Source organism: Pelodiscus sinensis, chromosome 4 (genome assembly GCF_049634645.1).
Source record: "Pelodiscus sinensis isolate JC-2024 chromosome 4, ASM4963464v1, whole genome shotgun sequence".
Lineage (NCBI taxonomy): Eukaryota > Metazoa > Chordata > Testudines > Trionychidae > Pelodiscus > Pelodiscus sinensis.
The window spans coordinates 51,122,315-51,138,188 of NC_134714.1; the positions used below are offsets into that span (position 1 = coordinate 51,122,315).

General features: G+C 40.4%; 2 protein-coding genes across 14 annotated transcripts in view; one reads left to right on the top strand and one right to left on the bottom strand.

Annotated features, from left to right (window-relative positions):
* HECTD1 (HECT domain E3 ubiquitin protein ligase 1) overlaps window positions 1-3,935 on the top strand; it is a 101,841-nt gene extending 97,906 nt beyond the window's left edge. For all 7 annotated transcript variants that reach the window (XM_075926972.1, XM_075926976.1, XM_075926970.1 and 4 more), the window contains 4 exons: window positions 13-106; window positions 635-785; window positions 1,730-1,874; window positions 2,946-3,935. In XM_075926972.1, the coding sequence (XP_075783087.1) occupies window positions 13-106; window positions 635-785; window positions 1,730-1,874; window positions 2,946-3,083 (528 nt within the window). In that variant the 3' untranslated portion in view covers window positions 3,084-3,935. The remainder of the gene's footprint in view (window positions 1-12; window positions 107-634; window positions 786-1,729; window positions 1,875-2,945) is intronic.
* Window positions 1-15,874, bottom strand: part of AP4S1 (adaptor related protein complex 4 subunit sigma 1) — a 45,759-nt gene that overhangs the window by 3,676 nt on the left and 26,209 nt on the right. For 6 of the 7 annotated variants that reach the window (XM_006116375.4, XM_075926981.1, XM_075926982.1 and 3 more), the window contains one exon: window positions 6,541-8,261. The exons of the other annotated variant lie outside the window; for it this stretch is intronic. In XM_006116375.4, coding sequence (XP_006116437.1) covers window positions 8,133-8,261 — 129 coding nt within the window. In that variant the 3' untranslated portion in view covers window positions 6,541-8,132. Of the gene's footprint in view, window positions 1-6,540; window positions 8,262-15,874 lie in introns of those variants that run through there. 7 annotated transcript variants of the gene reach the window in all.

The following is a 15,874-nucleotide window of genomic DNA, read 5'->3' on the forward strand; positions in this document are numbered from 1 at the left end:
TTTTCTCTCTAGATGGTAACTATGGATAATGCAGAGGAGTATGTGGAATTAATGTTTGACTTCTGCATGCAGACTGGCATACAGAAACAGATGGATGCGTTCAGAGGTAACTTTATTATAGCACATTATGTGCACGTTTAACTGGATACATTGGCATCCAAAGCCACAATGTTAAAAACAAACTGCTTGTGGTTTAAAAAAAAAAAAAAAAAAGATTCCTAACCACTACCAGTGTTAGTCAATATAGAAATGGAAATACACATTTTAAAGTCTCCAGCATATACTATTGTGGCGTATGCTGTAGTCAACATGTATACACACAAGTCCCAGTTCTAAGGCAAGCACCGTCTCATTTAAGAATAGATGATTTATTCAATTTAACCTAAAAACTTTTATTTTTTTAAAAGAGAGATGGCATAGCAAGCAATTGAACTAGGCAGACTGTAGCATTCACTATAATATTGGCCTTAAAGCATTATTAACTCTTGCTTTAAGTTTCATAATCCTATTTCTTCATTGGACTTAAAGAATCATAGTTTAAAAACATTAGTTCTGATTTAATGTTCAGAAGTTGAACTTATTGTAGTTATATTCTTGTGACTGTATCTTTTTACCTATATCTTTATAAATTAAGATGGTTTCAATCGAGTCTTCCCAATGGAAAAACTGAGTTCCTTCAGCCATGAGGAAGTTCAGATGATTCTTTGTGGAAATCAGTCACCATCTTGGGCAGCTGAGGATATCATTAACTATACGGAACCTAAACTTGGCTATACACGAGATAGGTAACTATTTGTCTAACTTTGCTTTTCACATTGCTTAAGAAATGTGTAACAACAACATCTGAATAAAGATTGTAAAATGCGGGGACTGCTGATCAGCGTGAAGACTATGTGGAACAAGTGTCACAGTGGATGTACTCTTTGTATTTCTCCAATAGATCATTTTAATTCTGGAGAAAGAGGAGTTTGTTGTGGTAAAAAAGCAGAAAAGTGAGAGTAAAACAATTAAGAGTAGACTGACAGAATCGTGATTCCTTCCCTGTAACCTTTAGAGATTACATAAATTTGATGTAGGCTCATTCTGAGCTTTGCTAGAATATACTGGCTGATGCACTGCTGGTATATTGACAGCGTGAAGTTCATTAATTCTCCTTACTGATATAAAGGATGTGTGACTATCTCTTTGTAGGGAACCAGCATTTAAAACAGTGTCTGTAGAGACATTGGGGGAGAAATTTTAAGCTGAAGCTTACATTTTAATTGAGTTACCAATAATGTGAGAACACAGCAAGTGAGCAAGTTTGTACACTAAAGTTTGAATTCTCAGTTACACAAGTGCCCGTTTGCACAACTCCAGTGATGTGAAATGACTTTAAAGGACACTTTGTGTAACTGAGACAAGGTCCAATGTGTGTGGATTCTGTTAAGAGCAGGCTTGGCACTCTACTTGACTACCACTTTATACATAAGGAATAAATGTAGTCCCATTAATTCCTTCTTCAAGAAGTGATATGTCCCCCATACGTTTTGCCATATAACATTTGGCAAATAAATGAAAAAATAGATTTTCTTTCTTATAAATGTAGGCTGCTTTAAGAAACTAGCATGAATATTTTAAACAGTTGCCATTTAAGTTTGTCTAAAGTCATTGGTTTTAATGTCTCATCTTACAAAACTCGCTTCCGTTCATCACATTTTGTTGATCATATATTTTTATTTTTTTTTAGTCCTGGATTCCTTCGATTTGTGAGAGTTTTGTGCGGTATGTCTTCAGATGAAAGAAAAGCATTTCTCCAGTTCACTACTGGCTGTTCAACACTCCCACCAGGAGGACTGGCTAACCTACACCCCCGGCTCACTGTTGTACGCAAGGTATAGGCTCTTCAGGGTACTTCTCAACTTAAGCTTTTTTCTCCTCACAAAAGAAGGCTGCCACTTAAATAAAACTCATTCTTAGGGTACCTCTAGACTACAAGCTTTTGTCGACAGAAGTTTTGTCGACAGATACTGTCGACAAAGCTTCTGTCGACAAAGAGTGTCTAGACTACATTCAGTTCTGTCGACAAAGCAAGCTGCTTTGTCGACAAAACCCTGTAGTCTAGACACAACCCTAGATACAATAACACCTTCTGTCGACAGAACTCTGTCGACAAAAGGCGTTATGTCTCGTAAAATGAGGTTTACCAACTTCGACAAAACTGCTGAGTTCTGTCGACGTTATGGCGACAGAACTCAGAGGTAGTGTAGACGCAGGTTTAGTTTTGTCGACAAAAGTCCACATTTGTCGACAAAACTCTGTAGTCTAGACACACCCTAAATCTTATACTTCCTCATCAACATTCACTATTTTGTTAGCCTTTCAGTACTAAATTCTACTTCAGCTCTTGCGTGATTTTGTACACTCACAAGTATTCTCATAAAAAGGAACTAAGGAAATATGTACACAAACTAGGTACACTTTGTCTGTTTGATTACTCTCATCCTTTGGTATTTCAGTATTTTATATATGAGGTAGAGCTGAATGGGAAACAGTTTTCCCGTCTTGTGAAAATTTTCAGAGGTTTCAAAAAATAGCCCAGTGGGTGAGGAAATCACATAAGTTGGATGCTTAGGTTCAAGTCCTCGCTCTTGCCTGATTTAGAGTAGGGACGTGGCTTTCCCACATCCCAGATGTATACTCTAAACTCTAGTCTGTTTGCTATACTGATGTGGGTTTCTTTCTCTTTGTATTTGACTACAAGTTCCTGGACTTGGGAAACATTTCCAAAGAGAGTTACACAAAAAATTACAGTTGTGGCAATTTGAACTTTTCCACATCAACAACAAAACTGTGAAAAAATTCTCAATCAACTCCACCATGAAGTAGATTGTAAATTTGACAAAGGAGAAAGGACCTATTTATTTTTATGTACATAAGTAATATTCATCCTTCCTTATTCTCAGGTTGACGCTACAGATGCAAGTTATCCATCTGTGAATACCTGTGTGCATTACCTTAAGTTGCCTGAGTATTCCTCTGAGGAGATAATGAGGGAGCGTCTTCTAGCTGCTACTATGGAAAAAGGCTTTCATCTCAATTGAACTGCTCTGTGCAACATGGACATGAGAAACTGTTTTTTATATTAGTGAAGCCTCTTGTGTTTGTGTGCAGAAAATATGATCTCCACGCTGTGCTCTGATGAGACTTACCTTTTTTCCACCTGTGAGGCTTTAGGAACACATGGAAAAAGTTTGTTAGCTGCTAATGACAAAACAAATCCCTGTAACTACACAGCCAGCAAGTAAATGACACAGAACACTGTGTGATGCTTCAAGGGCTTGCACGACTGGAAATTAAGGTGGTTCGCTTTGACTGTTCCAAAGAGCAGATCTTAAGATTTTCAGTGTTCACTGATATAAATTTCTAAGTGTATTTGTGTAAAGTTTGTCATTTAATACACCTTGTACACTACAGTTGCCATCACCGATCCCTGTTTTGCTGGCTTTAAACTAACTGGTCAAAAACTTGCTTCCTTAAATCTTAGAATTAATGGGCATCACAAGCTTTTTCATTCTTTTTTTAATGGTGCCTGCACTATTGGAGTATTCTAGTGGTTTTTGTTTTCATTTGAGGTTTTTTGTTTTTGTTCTTGCATATAATCATGCACAATCTTTTTTTTTCTCTCTCTCTTTCAACTGGGAATATATTTTAATTTCTTAAATGCCCTGCCTAAAGATGAAATCCTTAAGTGTGGCTTATGCAGCTCAACAATAAAGCTATTAAAAATAAAAAACACTGGTTCCTGGTGCAAGGCACACTTAAAGCAAGTTTTACTATTGGTTGTACTTTCCTTGTATATTATAAACATTTATTTAACTTGTTGCAGTTTGAAATTTAAAAAAATTTCCAATGTGTATGCTCAATAATCATTAAAATGTTTGCAGCGTACAAAAGTGTCTGTGACTATTTGTCTCCTCAAATGTGAATACATAAACTAGACATCTTTATTTTAATTTGATCAACTCTAAGTATCCTGAAAAAATTGGTTTGTTTTTCTAAGTATAAAAAATAGGAATTGGGGGATAAGAGCAAAGTGGTCTGTTCATTAGCTTGTCTGTTGAATAAGCAATGGTATTCAGATATGCAGGGTAACTTTCTGAGAACCGGCTTGGCACATATCAGTAGTGCTGCACAGTGTCTTTGGTATTTTTCAGATATGATCTGAATGATACTAAGTTTGCATATGGCATCAGAGTGAGTGACTACCCCACAAGAGGCAATTGATTAAACTTTTTTGAGGGTGCAATCGTTGTTGTGATTGAACAATGTATTGTAATTTTGTTGTGATAGTCAGTAACTGCTTACAAAGGTGAAGTAAATGCTTTTACCGGAAGTATCCTGAAACAATGAAAAGCTTACAAGAAAAATGCATATTTCTCAGTCTTCTCCATGTACAGTAAAACTCCGATGGTCCGGCATCTGATGGTCCGGCACTCCTGATGGTCTGGCACCATCAGGAACCCGGAAGTACTCTGGGCAGCTGGACCATTGGGGCTGCTCTGCCCCCGGCTTCCCCGAGACAGCCGCTGAATCGGGGAAGCCGGGGGCAGAGCAGCTGGAGTGCTGCTGGGTAGGTCCTGTAGTGCTGCCCCTCGGGGCTGCGGGACCAACCCGGCGGCACCCCAGCTGTCCCCAATTCAGCCCCTGCTGAAACTGACCAGAGGCTGACTCCTGGAAGCCCAAGGTAGAGCTGCTATGCCCCGGCTTCCTGGAATCAGCCGCTGGTTAGTTTCAGCAGCGGCTGACTTGGGGACGCCTGGGGCAAAGCAGCTGGGGTGCTGCCGGGTTGGTCCAGTAGCGCCGAGGAGCATCGCTGCCGGACCAACCTGGCAGCACCCCAGCTGCTCTGCCCCAGGCATCCCCAAGAGCAGCTGGGGTGCTGCTGGGTTGGTCTCGCCGCGCCAAGGGTCGGCGCTACCGGACCAACCCAGCAGCACTCTGGCTGCCCTGCTGCAGGCATCCCTGATTCAGCTGCTGCTGAAACTGACAAGCAGCGGCTGAATCAGGGACGCCTGGGGCAGAGCCGGACTATCGGAAGGGGGGGCTATGAGGGGTCTGGGGTGGCATCCCCTCCCACCCCACCCCAGACCCCTCATAGCCCCCCCCTTCTGAAAGTCCGGCATATCTGATAATCCGGCATCCCCTGGGTCCAAAAGGTGCTGGATTATCGGAATAATAACTGTATCAGTCTTCAACTGGGGTGTTTCCCATCTCCAGATGGTAATGATTTATGAATAGTCTCATGCTTACTGTAAGACTGGATTAGGCTTGGTACTGCCAAGACGTGGTATTGCCAACACATTTTGGAATGAAACACTTTTCCATAAGGGTATGAAAGAGTTTCAGCTGAACACAACTTTCGGGAAAAATCTCTAGAGAGAGAGAGAACTAAACAATGGGAGAGTTGGCAGTTGTGAGACACCTAGACACCTCCTGATTACCACCAGAGGACTGATGGAAACACCTAAGACTGAACATGGAGAAGGATCAGGCCCAAAGTAGGAGGCTGCCAAGTTAAATCCTACTTTTTATTTTTAATGTCACCCTTGTGTTCAACCCAGTGTAAATAATGGTTACTGGGGCAGAAGGTGAGGACTACAGCTATGCATATTTCTTTCACTGATAAAAGAAGCAGACTTTTGAGCTTGCTTTGTAAAAATATTAGTAAGAAGGATTGATTGACCTGGGGGTTCTGGTTCTGTTGGGGCTGTGCTCCTGGACATTGTGTGAAGTCCCTATGACTGAGCCTTCCCCAAGCTGAATTATCTGCTCTGGGCTGTGACCCCAACTCTGTGCCTTTGCTGGGGGAGACCACAGCTTTTGGATCAGCAAGACAGAGTAGTGGAGCACCCGAGAGGGCAAAAAGGTGGACATAGTAGTATGATGAACCCATCAGATGACCATTTTAAGTGGATCTCTGGAACCCATCAAACTTTTTACAGTAGAATCTTGTCATGAAATGTAAGTAATTACTTAAGAGGTGAATAAATAGAAAAAGTAAAATACAGTTGTTGGAGGCTGGGTCAGAGTGCCTGACAGGGAGGGTGCTAGAATGAAAGTGTACAGACAAAACAATTTTCACTTTCTCTATGTAGCTGGCTGTTAATTTACAATTACCAAATGGATGGTGTAAGATCCACTGGGACCTACTTTAAATATGATAGTCTAAAAGGAAATGAAGATGGATAATTTAAATATGGAGGCTTTTGCTTCTCAATACCAGCGTAAACCTAGTTTACAGTACTAGGTGATTAGAAAATTCAAGTAATTACTGAAGTTCTTCTGTGACTTTTGTAAAGGAAGGAGGACAGTTGTCCATGTCACAATATTTTACTTTCAGGCTGTTTTTCTGCTGCTCCTAAAGATTTTTGGATTAATTTGGGTACATCCGGTCAGTATTAGAAAACTCAAATCTAAGGTGCCTCTACTGTTGATTTTAGTGAAGACTTGGATGAGTCATGAGTATACTTGGGGGAAAAATGAATGGTATGCTGTGGATCGGAGGGGGAAAAAATTAGTTTATTGATGCCATTACCAACAATTTTGTTGGCTTTCCCAGCTGGGAGTAAACTGTAATTCTACAGATGTGAAAAAATACTGGTATTACAAACAAGGACACTGAAGTGTAAATGGAAAAATACCATTGTGAAAAGGAAAGCCTTTATTTTCAAGATCCTAAGCAAAATACTAATATGCTACACTAAGAAAATTAAACTACTTAAGTAGCAACTTCCTTCTTAGTATGATAAAGAACAATTAACCTTTGTTTTACCATAATACCACAATAGCATGAAGTGTCCAAATAGTTTAGTTGCAACTTCCATAGTATTCAAAAACCTTATTACAGCTAACTACAGTATTTGAATAAGAATGGCCATACTGGGTCAAATCAAAGATCCATCTAACCTAGTATTCTTTTTATAGTGGGCAATCTGAGATGTCTCAGAGGGAATGAACAAAACAAGTAATCATCAAATGGTCCATCTCCTGTCGACCATGCCAAACTTCTGACAAAACAGAGGCTAGGGACACCATCCCTGTCTATTCTGGTTAACAGCCATTGATGGTCCTTTCCATAAATGTGTATCTCTCTTTTTTTGAACCCTGTTATTTTCTTGGCTTTCACAAAATCTTCTGGGAAGGAGTTCCACAGGTTAATGTGAGAGGAAATAATTCCTTTAGATAGTTTTAAACCTGCCACCTATTGATTTCATTTGGTAACCCCTGCTCCTCCTCCTCATTCTTGTGTTCTGGAAAGGAATAAATAACTCTTCTGTATTTGCTTTCTCCACACCTATTGTGAAAATACAAATTTGGCAATCACTTTTATATAAAAACCTACAACACAACTGCTCTTGTGAAGACAATCTAGTAGAAGACTGAACTTGAGATACATACTTATAAACAAATTTGAATAATATTAAATCAAGAATTGAAACAACTTGGAATTATGCTCATTTTCTAACTCACCTTCTCCATATCTCCCTTTTTTCTGGAAATGAATGAGGCCTGGTCTGTACCTAAAATTTAAGTTGACCTAGCTACATCACTCAGGGCTATGAAAAATATACTCTGTACAGTATAGTTAAGTCATCCTCAACTCCACTATAGAGAGAGATTCCACCTTGCTAGTAGGTAGATTTACACACCAGCTGAAAACATTTCCATTGCTCTATTAAGCACCTACAGCACAGCAGCATACTTGCCAGCTGTATTCTTGTAGTGCTTGTATGGCTGTGGGTATGTCAAAATTACAAGGCACCAAGAATATTCCTCCCTTCCCCTCCAAAAAAAATTATAAATACTAACACAAAAAGCTTACTTTTAGCAAGACAAGTGTCAGCTGACATTTACCTCTGAAAAATAAGTTCCTTTTGTCCCCTCACCCCTGACTTTTATCTTAACAGTGGCATGTCATATTTTCTAGGATCAGAGGAGAAAGGAAGAAAAGGGGAAGGTGCATTAGGTATCTTTCAGTGTGTTACAGAAATGCTGCAAGATTTCACGTTTGGCAGTCTCAGTCAATAGTTTTATGGAGTTTTGAGGTTTTCGGAATGCTTTGTAAAATCCATTCCTCAGAAGGCTTGTTTCTAACTTTCTGCCATTTTGTCAAGGACAAGTAGAGGTGCAAGAATTCTGTTTTTGTTGGTTTCCACGATGCAGCCATTTAACACCATTTCATCCAAAATGATGTGCACTCTATCCAAGTTGAACATTATCTAGAAACATTTCAAGTTAAGTTATTTTTACTTACAAGTATTGAACTGCATGACGACTAATTCAGAGGAAAATCTTACCTGACTTGGTTTTAAGCATATCACGTTCAAGTCTGATTAGAATGTACATGTGTAGGTATTTGTAAATCTGCCCTGTGAGATTAGGTTACATTTTGTAGCACTAATACCCGTGTCAAATGTAATGTTTTTCACCTTGTTATGTGTTAGCCACATGTCAAAGTGTGAGTGGGAATGTATAACTGCAGTTGTCTTCTCCATTAGAGAAGTTGAGGCACTGACATTATGCCATAATTTGAATGATTAATCTCCAGGCAAAGTCTTTACTGTAGCCTTGTCAGAGTTCAGTTCCAGCTGATGGATTTTATGGAAAGAATAGTTTAATACAGATGGAAAAATGCAATCAGCAAGATACCTCAAACTTCAATGTGACAATGAATAATGCTAAGGGAATGTCTACACTGCAAATGGGACAGTGCCTACCAGCCAGTGTAGACAGGCATGCTAGCTGTCATTCAGTGAGCACGGAAGTTGCAGTGTAAATTTTGCAGTACAGGTGGTGCCACAGGCTATCTGAACATGCACATTGCTAGTGCACTAGTAGAACTAGCATGAGGGGGAGACTGCCCAGGTTGGGAAGTATACTATCAGCTGTGGTGTAGACCATAAAAGCATATCTGTGTACTCTGCATTTCTGGTAAATAAGATTCTTAGCCTGTTAATTTGTGACTGATATCAGCATTTTCAAGTCTGACTATTTTACATCCTCCTCTCCCCCTTAACTGCTCTTATTTAGTCTAATGGAATGATCAAGTTTCAAACTTACCTACTTCTATAAGGTGATATGCTATTAGTTTCTTGTAATTTACACAGAAAAAGAGTGAAGAGTGATTTCATTAAATTACAATCCTTTACTAAGGAATAGAATTTAATAAGAGTTTCATTTTAAAAATGTTTAATGTACTAAAAACCTTCAATATTTGCCTAGTGAAATGAGGCAGGTGAAAGATGATTCATCTGAAGTTATTTGATTTAGGGATGTTATCTTATAGTTGAGTAAACGATTAACTGATATGCCTAATCTTTACCCAGTAATCCTGTTGAATACACCTCCTCTTGCTGCCTCTGTATAAGAGGCAGCAAAGGGGTAGGGAGTGGGAGGTGGTGCTTGTGAGGAGCTGGCTTTAAGCAGGCTCCCTATGCGTACCACATTCACCTGCCCCGCTCATGCTGCTGCCTCTGATAGAAAGGCAGCAGTGGGAGAGTGAGGGGGGCATGCTGGAGCCAATGTGTGCACTGGCTCCTGCGGGACCCGCTTTCCCTCGTCTCCCCCCCCCCCCCAAAGGAAGGGGGGAGGCAGGCAGGAGTTGGCTCTGTAGGGGAGCCATCTTAAGAGAGGCAGCAGCATAGGGTGGGGGTGGGGAGAAGGCAGAGGCTGCTGCTGTGGACTGGCCTCTGTCCTGAGCAGGCCCAGGCTCACTACAGGTAGCTGCTGCCACCCCATACTACTGCCTCTGGTTTTTAAACTAGCTCCACTCTTGGACCTGCTCCCAGCTGCCACCCCATGCTGCTACCTCTATTAGAGACATCATCATGGGTTGGCATGGGACTCCCTGGGAGTGGGACCGGAGTGTACTGGCTGCCTTCTCTGCCCTGCTCTCTGGGACTACTGAATAGTTGTGTAATGGCTAAGATTTCACATGGTTGTATGACTATCAATTGCACGATATCCATCATGTCTAATATAAATATGGTCCTTTTGTGCTATCTGAAACTTCTCCATTAACTTCTCTTACCTGCTTCAGCTTTGGCAAATCAATGACAAGTTTAACATTGGGGGGGAGGGGGATCTATACATGCTTTCTATTGTATTCACTGAACAAATGTGATTTCAGAAAAGGGGTTTAAATAAAACATGTTCTGTTTTTCCTATTTCTATTCTATGAAATGGGAGGTTTTTTATGTCAATTTCTAAGGACTATGGCTGCTTCCAGCTTCAGCACCAAACTACAGGGGAAGAAGATAAACCTCTCTTCTGTCTTGTCTCACCTGTTGCCATTCTTCAGTCTTTCACTCTGCTCAACAGACCAATCTTAGCTTCAGCTTTGCTCCCTGTCTTTCTTCGCTGTATGTTGGGGATTGTTTATTGCTCTGGAGCAGAAAGAAACTTTACATGCCAATTTGCAAACTCATCTTTCAACCGTTGGGGGATGATGATGTTTGTTTGGTGTTTTGTCTTTACTACTGGCTCCTTGGAACTTGCTTGCCAAGAATGTTATTTGATAGTATGACCAGAGCTCAAAGAAAGGTGGTCACATATGGTTCTTCTACCCTATATTCACACCATTGACAGCGTACTCACTCTGCCCTAAGTTTTTTTTTTTTTTTCAAAGGTCCTTAGGGTATGTCTATACTAAAAATGCTACAGCAGCACAGCTGTCATGCATCAGTATAGACACTCTGTGATGGGAGGGATTCTCTTGCCACTGTCATTAACTCATCTCCTGGACAGGCTGTGTATAGGTTAATGGAAGAATTCTAACCTCTACCTAGCACTGTTTACACTGGGTTGGTGGTTGGCATACTGACATTTTCAAGTGTGTGGATTTGTTATCCCCATCTCAGTTCAGCTATGCATATGTAAGTTGTTAGTGTAGACCAAGGAGGGTGTGGTTCAGCATCTATTTTGCACTCTTAGTCAATAGCAGGTCCAGATAGGGAAGCTAATGATTCAACCCATGGCTTAGATTCAGTGATGAATGCTGGTCACATGACATCAGAGGCACATTGTGCATAATGTGAGAAATGCAGTCCAGCCCTGAGGGGAGCAACACTTACGTACCTTAATGGCTTGAGGTACATTTTTGTTAGAGATGGAAGTGGTCACATTTTTCCACATCCAACATGCTAGTCCCTCCTTACCAAGCAACATTCCATTGCTACTCTGCCCTCATTCCAGCACCAGATGGCTCACCTGTAGCCTGAACTTGGCTAGCAGCTACCATTCCAGAGAGATTGCATACCTTGATTTAGTAGTGTCCCAAGGGGTGTTCATTCCCGTTTCTGAAGCAAACTCCACACTTCCCTTCACAATTCGCTTCCCACCTCTTTTTCCCATGCTGCTCTTGGCAAACATTCACCTTTAGACAATGAGCAGTCTTGGCTCATTTTTCCTTTCTTGCAAGTCTCACAATGCCTGTCCTCTGCTGTTACATTCTTCCATCCACATACACAGGTATTTCATTCTGCTTATGCCCACGCCATGGTGGGGACAGCTGTCTATCATTGTCCTTGCTCTTCTATACAAACACCCCCCCTTCTACTTGACAAAGCCCAAGGACTACGTCTAGACTGGCATGATTTTCCGCAAATGCTTTTAATGGAAAAGTTTTCCGTTAAAAGCATTTACGGAAAAGAGCATCTAGATTGGCACAGACGCTTTTCTGCAAAAGCACTTTTGCGGAAAAGTGTCCGTGCCAATCTAGATGCTCTTTTGCGTAAAACAATACCGCGTTGTCTACACTGGCCCTCTTGCGCAAAAGCATTTGTGCAAGAGGGCTTTTGCCCGAACGGTAGCACCATAGCATTTCTGCAAGAACACTGACAATCTTACATGAGATGGTCAGTGTTCTTGCGGAAATTCAAGCAGCGAGTGTAGACAGCTGGCAAGTTTTTCCCGCAAAAGCAGCTGCTTTTGTGGAAAAACTTGCCAGTATAGGTGCAGCCAAGATGTAAATCATTGAACTGAACTTTGTGGTTGTTGGGAAGGTGTGGGAGGATTTCTGCTTTTCAGTTTTCCTGACAAATGGCTGACCACACCTAAGCATCCAACTCCAGGAGTGGGTTCATGGCTCTGAATCCTAAGTTGAGGAAGGTGCCTCCCTTCAGGTGGCATTTACATACCTAGGCTCAGATCCACAGGGTCCTAACTTGCACTGATTTCAAAGGATGTTAGAGGCCAGATTAAAAAAGGTGTCTAGGAACCTAACACCTTTTGAGTGGTCTCAACTCTCAGCATTTGACTCACCAGCTTAGGCACCTCCTTGTTCAGTGTGCTGCTCCCACTCTTAGGCACCTAGTTCCTCAGGCATCATATGAGTAGTCTGGACTCTTGACTCAGGATTGTGTATTCTACTTGGGATCACAACAGCTAAACACTAGGCAATGAAGTACCTGAGTCCCCCTTGTGAATCCCAACCCTACAGTCCTCTAACATCTCTCTACTTGGTGATGTTATTACCCTTCATTAAGTAATTTCTGGACTAGGTACTGGCATGGAAATTTCAGTGTCTGAAAACAATTTCTGTTTCATGAACATCTCTGCCTCTGGAGGCTATTTTAAAATGATTATATCTCTAATATTAAATAGAATACTGGGTGTACTTGTAAATTCCACAATATTTGTCAGCCTAATGTTGGTACACTAACCCTTGGTTCTTCCTCTGCTCATACCTTCTGGATGGAGGACTGAAAACTAATTCTCATGCACATGGTTTAAATCATATTGGACAGCTGGGACTTTATCGACCAACACAGGAAGGTGCCAATGGGTCTTGCTGTCTGTATAGAATCTGTTAGTACTCTTCCTTTCCAAGTGCAAACTAATGATTATCAGTCTCTTAACTATCTAGTCTTTAAGGTGTGAATAGACTATTTGTTGTTTTTCCTGTTACAGACTGGGTCCGCTTTCCCTTTGAAACTTATCCACTCACTGCCTCTTTCTCTCCTCCCCCTCCCCCTCCCCCTTCATTCTTGGTTCTTGACATCCAACACTCCAGTCATCGGAAGAAGTGGGCTGTGCCCACAAAAGCTCATGATACCATCTATGTGTTTTGTTAGTCTTTAAAGTGCTACTAGAGTATGTGTTTAAGTTCATCATTGTGAATTTGCTATGAGAGTCAATACATCATGGCTACGTCTACACTGGCCCCTTTTACGAAAGGGGCATGCTAATTTTAAACTTCATAATAGGGAAATCCGCGGGGGACTTAAATATCCCCGGCGGGATTTAAATAAAGATGTCCGCCGCTTTTTTCTGGCTTGGGGAAAAGCTGGAAAAAAGGGTCTAGACTGGCCCGATCCTCCGGAATAAAGCCCTTTGAAGTAGGAATAAGAGATCCTCTGGAAAAGGGCTTTATTCCGGAGGATTGGGCCAGTCTAGACGCTTTTTTCTGGCTTTTCCCCAAGCCAGAAAAAAGCGGCGGACATCTTTATTTAAATCCCGCGGGGGATATTTAAATCCCCCGCGGATTTCCCTATTACGAAGTTTAAAATTAGCATGCCCCTTTTGTAAAAGAGGCCAGTGTAGACGTAGCTCATGATTCTAGAGAGGGCTTCTTTATTATTGTGATAACTATTTGAAATGAACCCTATTAGGTTTCCATTCTATCATTCTTTTTACAGTGTAGACAAACATTTATGAATATTTCACCTAAAATATTCATTTAAATAATACTGAATATTTTCTTAATTTCTTAAAGGTGTCCAAAGTTAAAGTTTGAAACTGCCATTTTAGTAAACATTAAAATGTCCGATGGATTTATGTGGAAAATTCCCTGTATCACTGTATGTCAGTTTCCCCAGAAATAAACAGACTAATCAAAAGGGGACTCTATTTGCTTAACTCAGGAAATTTGTCTCCAGACTCTTGGGTTTCTGGAGATATAGACAAACTTGAACAAAAGCCTATTTTTTCCACAGACTAATATCTTTCATAATAGACTTTGTTTTGTCAATTTAAATTGAAAGAAAGCCAACTTAATTTTAACTCCTCCTACACAATAGCATCTAGTCTACACACAACTGCTGTAATAACACTTTCAATTGTCACTTTTTTAATCCTCAGTGACTCATCGCAGCCAGAAAGTCATTCCTACGCCATCTGAACTACAGCTGTTTAAGAGCTTAATAAAATTCCACCCACTTAAGCTCTTGTTCTATGTATGGAAAAAGTCAGGGATATTACCATGCTAAACAAAACATTTCATTATCAATAGTATTAACAGAGTTGTCCATTCAAATGGTCTATCAGCACATCTGGTTGCAGTTGTTTTAAAAATAGTATTTAAAATATAGTTCTAGGACTATCATGATCTTGTGGATTTTTACTTGTGTGCAGAATGATTAATTCCCAGACTAAAAGTGGAAATGTGTGTCAAACATTATCCAGTCTCTTTATATATAAAAGCTGCTCTCAAAACAAAAGACAATGTTCTTATGACTATCAGAACTTAATGAAACAAAATTCTTGTTTGGAATATCAGCCTTTTAATTGACTAGTAACATCAGTTCTCATTGTTGTTGTATGCAATATGTTTAAGCCCACACAACTTTAGGCACATGAGTAATCCCATGCAAATCAGTTATTGGGTTACCTGTGCTTAAAGTTTTACACACACACACACACACACACACACACACACACACACAATATTTGCAGGAATGTGACCTTAGAAAATATAATAAAATACTGATGTGATGAAATCTGCCCATTAAAATATGACTTAAATTTTCAGACAGCCTACCTCTTAACTTATTTTAACTTTGGTAGAAAAAGCCTGAATCCAGTCCTTTACTTTTAATGCAAGTAACACTGACTTTTCCTGTTCAGTTTACATGATTAAAAATAGTAACAGTTTGGGGGCAGTAACATTTAAATTTTAGGATTAACTTGGACAGTTTTTTCTTTCACATACTTTTCTTTGGCTAAAGGAGAGTATATGTTGCTAATTCTAGTAGAAACAGCAGGATTTTTGTCATTCCGCTACAATAGTTGATTGGTTAACAGGCTGGAGGGTAGCTAGCCTATGTGCATTATACCTATGTCTATACTTCACTCATCTTGCGCAAAAGCCTATGCAAATGAAGTGTGGATTAGCATATTGCCACACTTTATTTGCATAATAGGGGCTGTTTTTGTGCAGGGGACCACACAACTCCTTTTTGAGCAAAAGACAGCTCTTTTTGTGCAAAACCCCGCTCTTGCACAAGAGCCATTTTTCCTGAAAAATTAAGGAAAAATGGCTCTTGCTTAAGAGGGTTTTTGTGCAAAAGCCTCTTGCACAAATGGCCACTAACTAATTAGGCAAATAAAGCGTGGCAATGTGCTAATCTGTGCTTCATTTGCATAGGCTTTTGCGCAAGAAGAGTGCAGTATAGACGTAGCCATACAGTCTTGCATGGGACTTGCACACATAGGGTTACACACATTGGTTTTGCTGGGGTTGCTGTAAATCTTAGCTGGCTGCCCTGCAAAGGATTAGTATTTGATTGTGGTTTTGCTATTGGGATATTTTTTGCACATTGTTTGCGCTTCATTGGCCCCCTTTTCTCAAAGATTTAGAGTGGATTTACGAGCAGGTGGCCTAAAGAACAACAGGGTAGGTGGTTAGAGACAGATTTTAGAATATGGTTTGGCTACAACATGCATGCTCCCATCAAGGCTGGTTTCCGTCGATAAAGGTTATATCTCAGGAACTGCAACTTCCCTAGTTTCAGACTGCATAGGGACTTTTACAATACATAAGAATCACTACAAGTACTAAATTGGATTATTTAATATGTTGCCCCAAATTTAAGTCGTTAAAATTGCAGCCAGA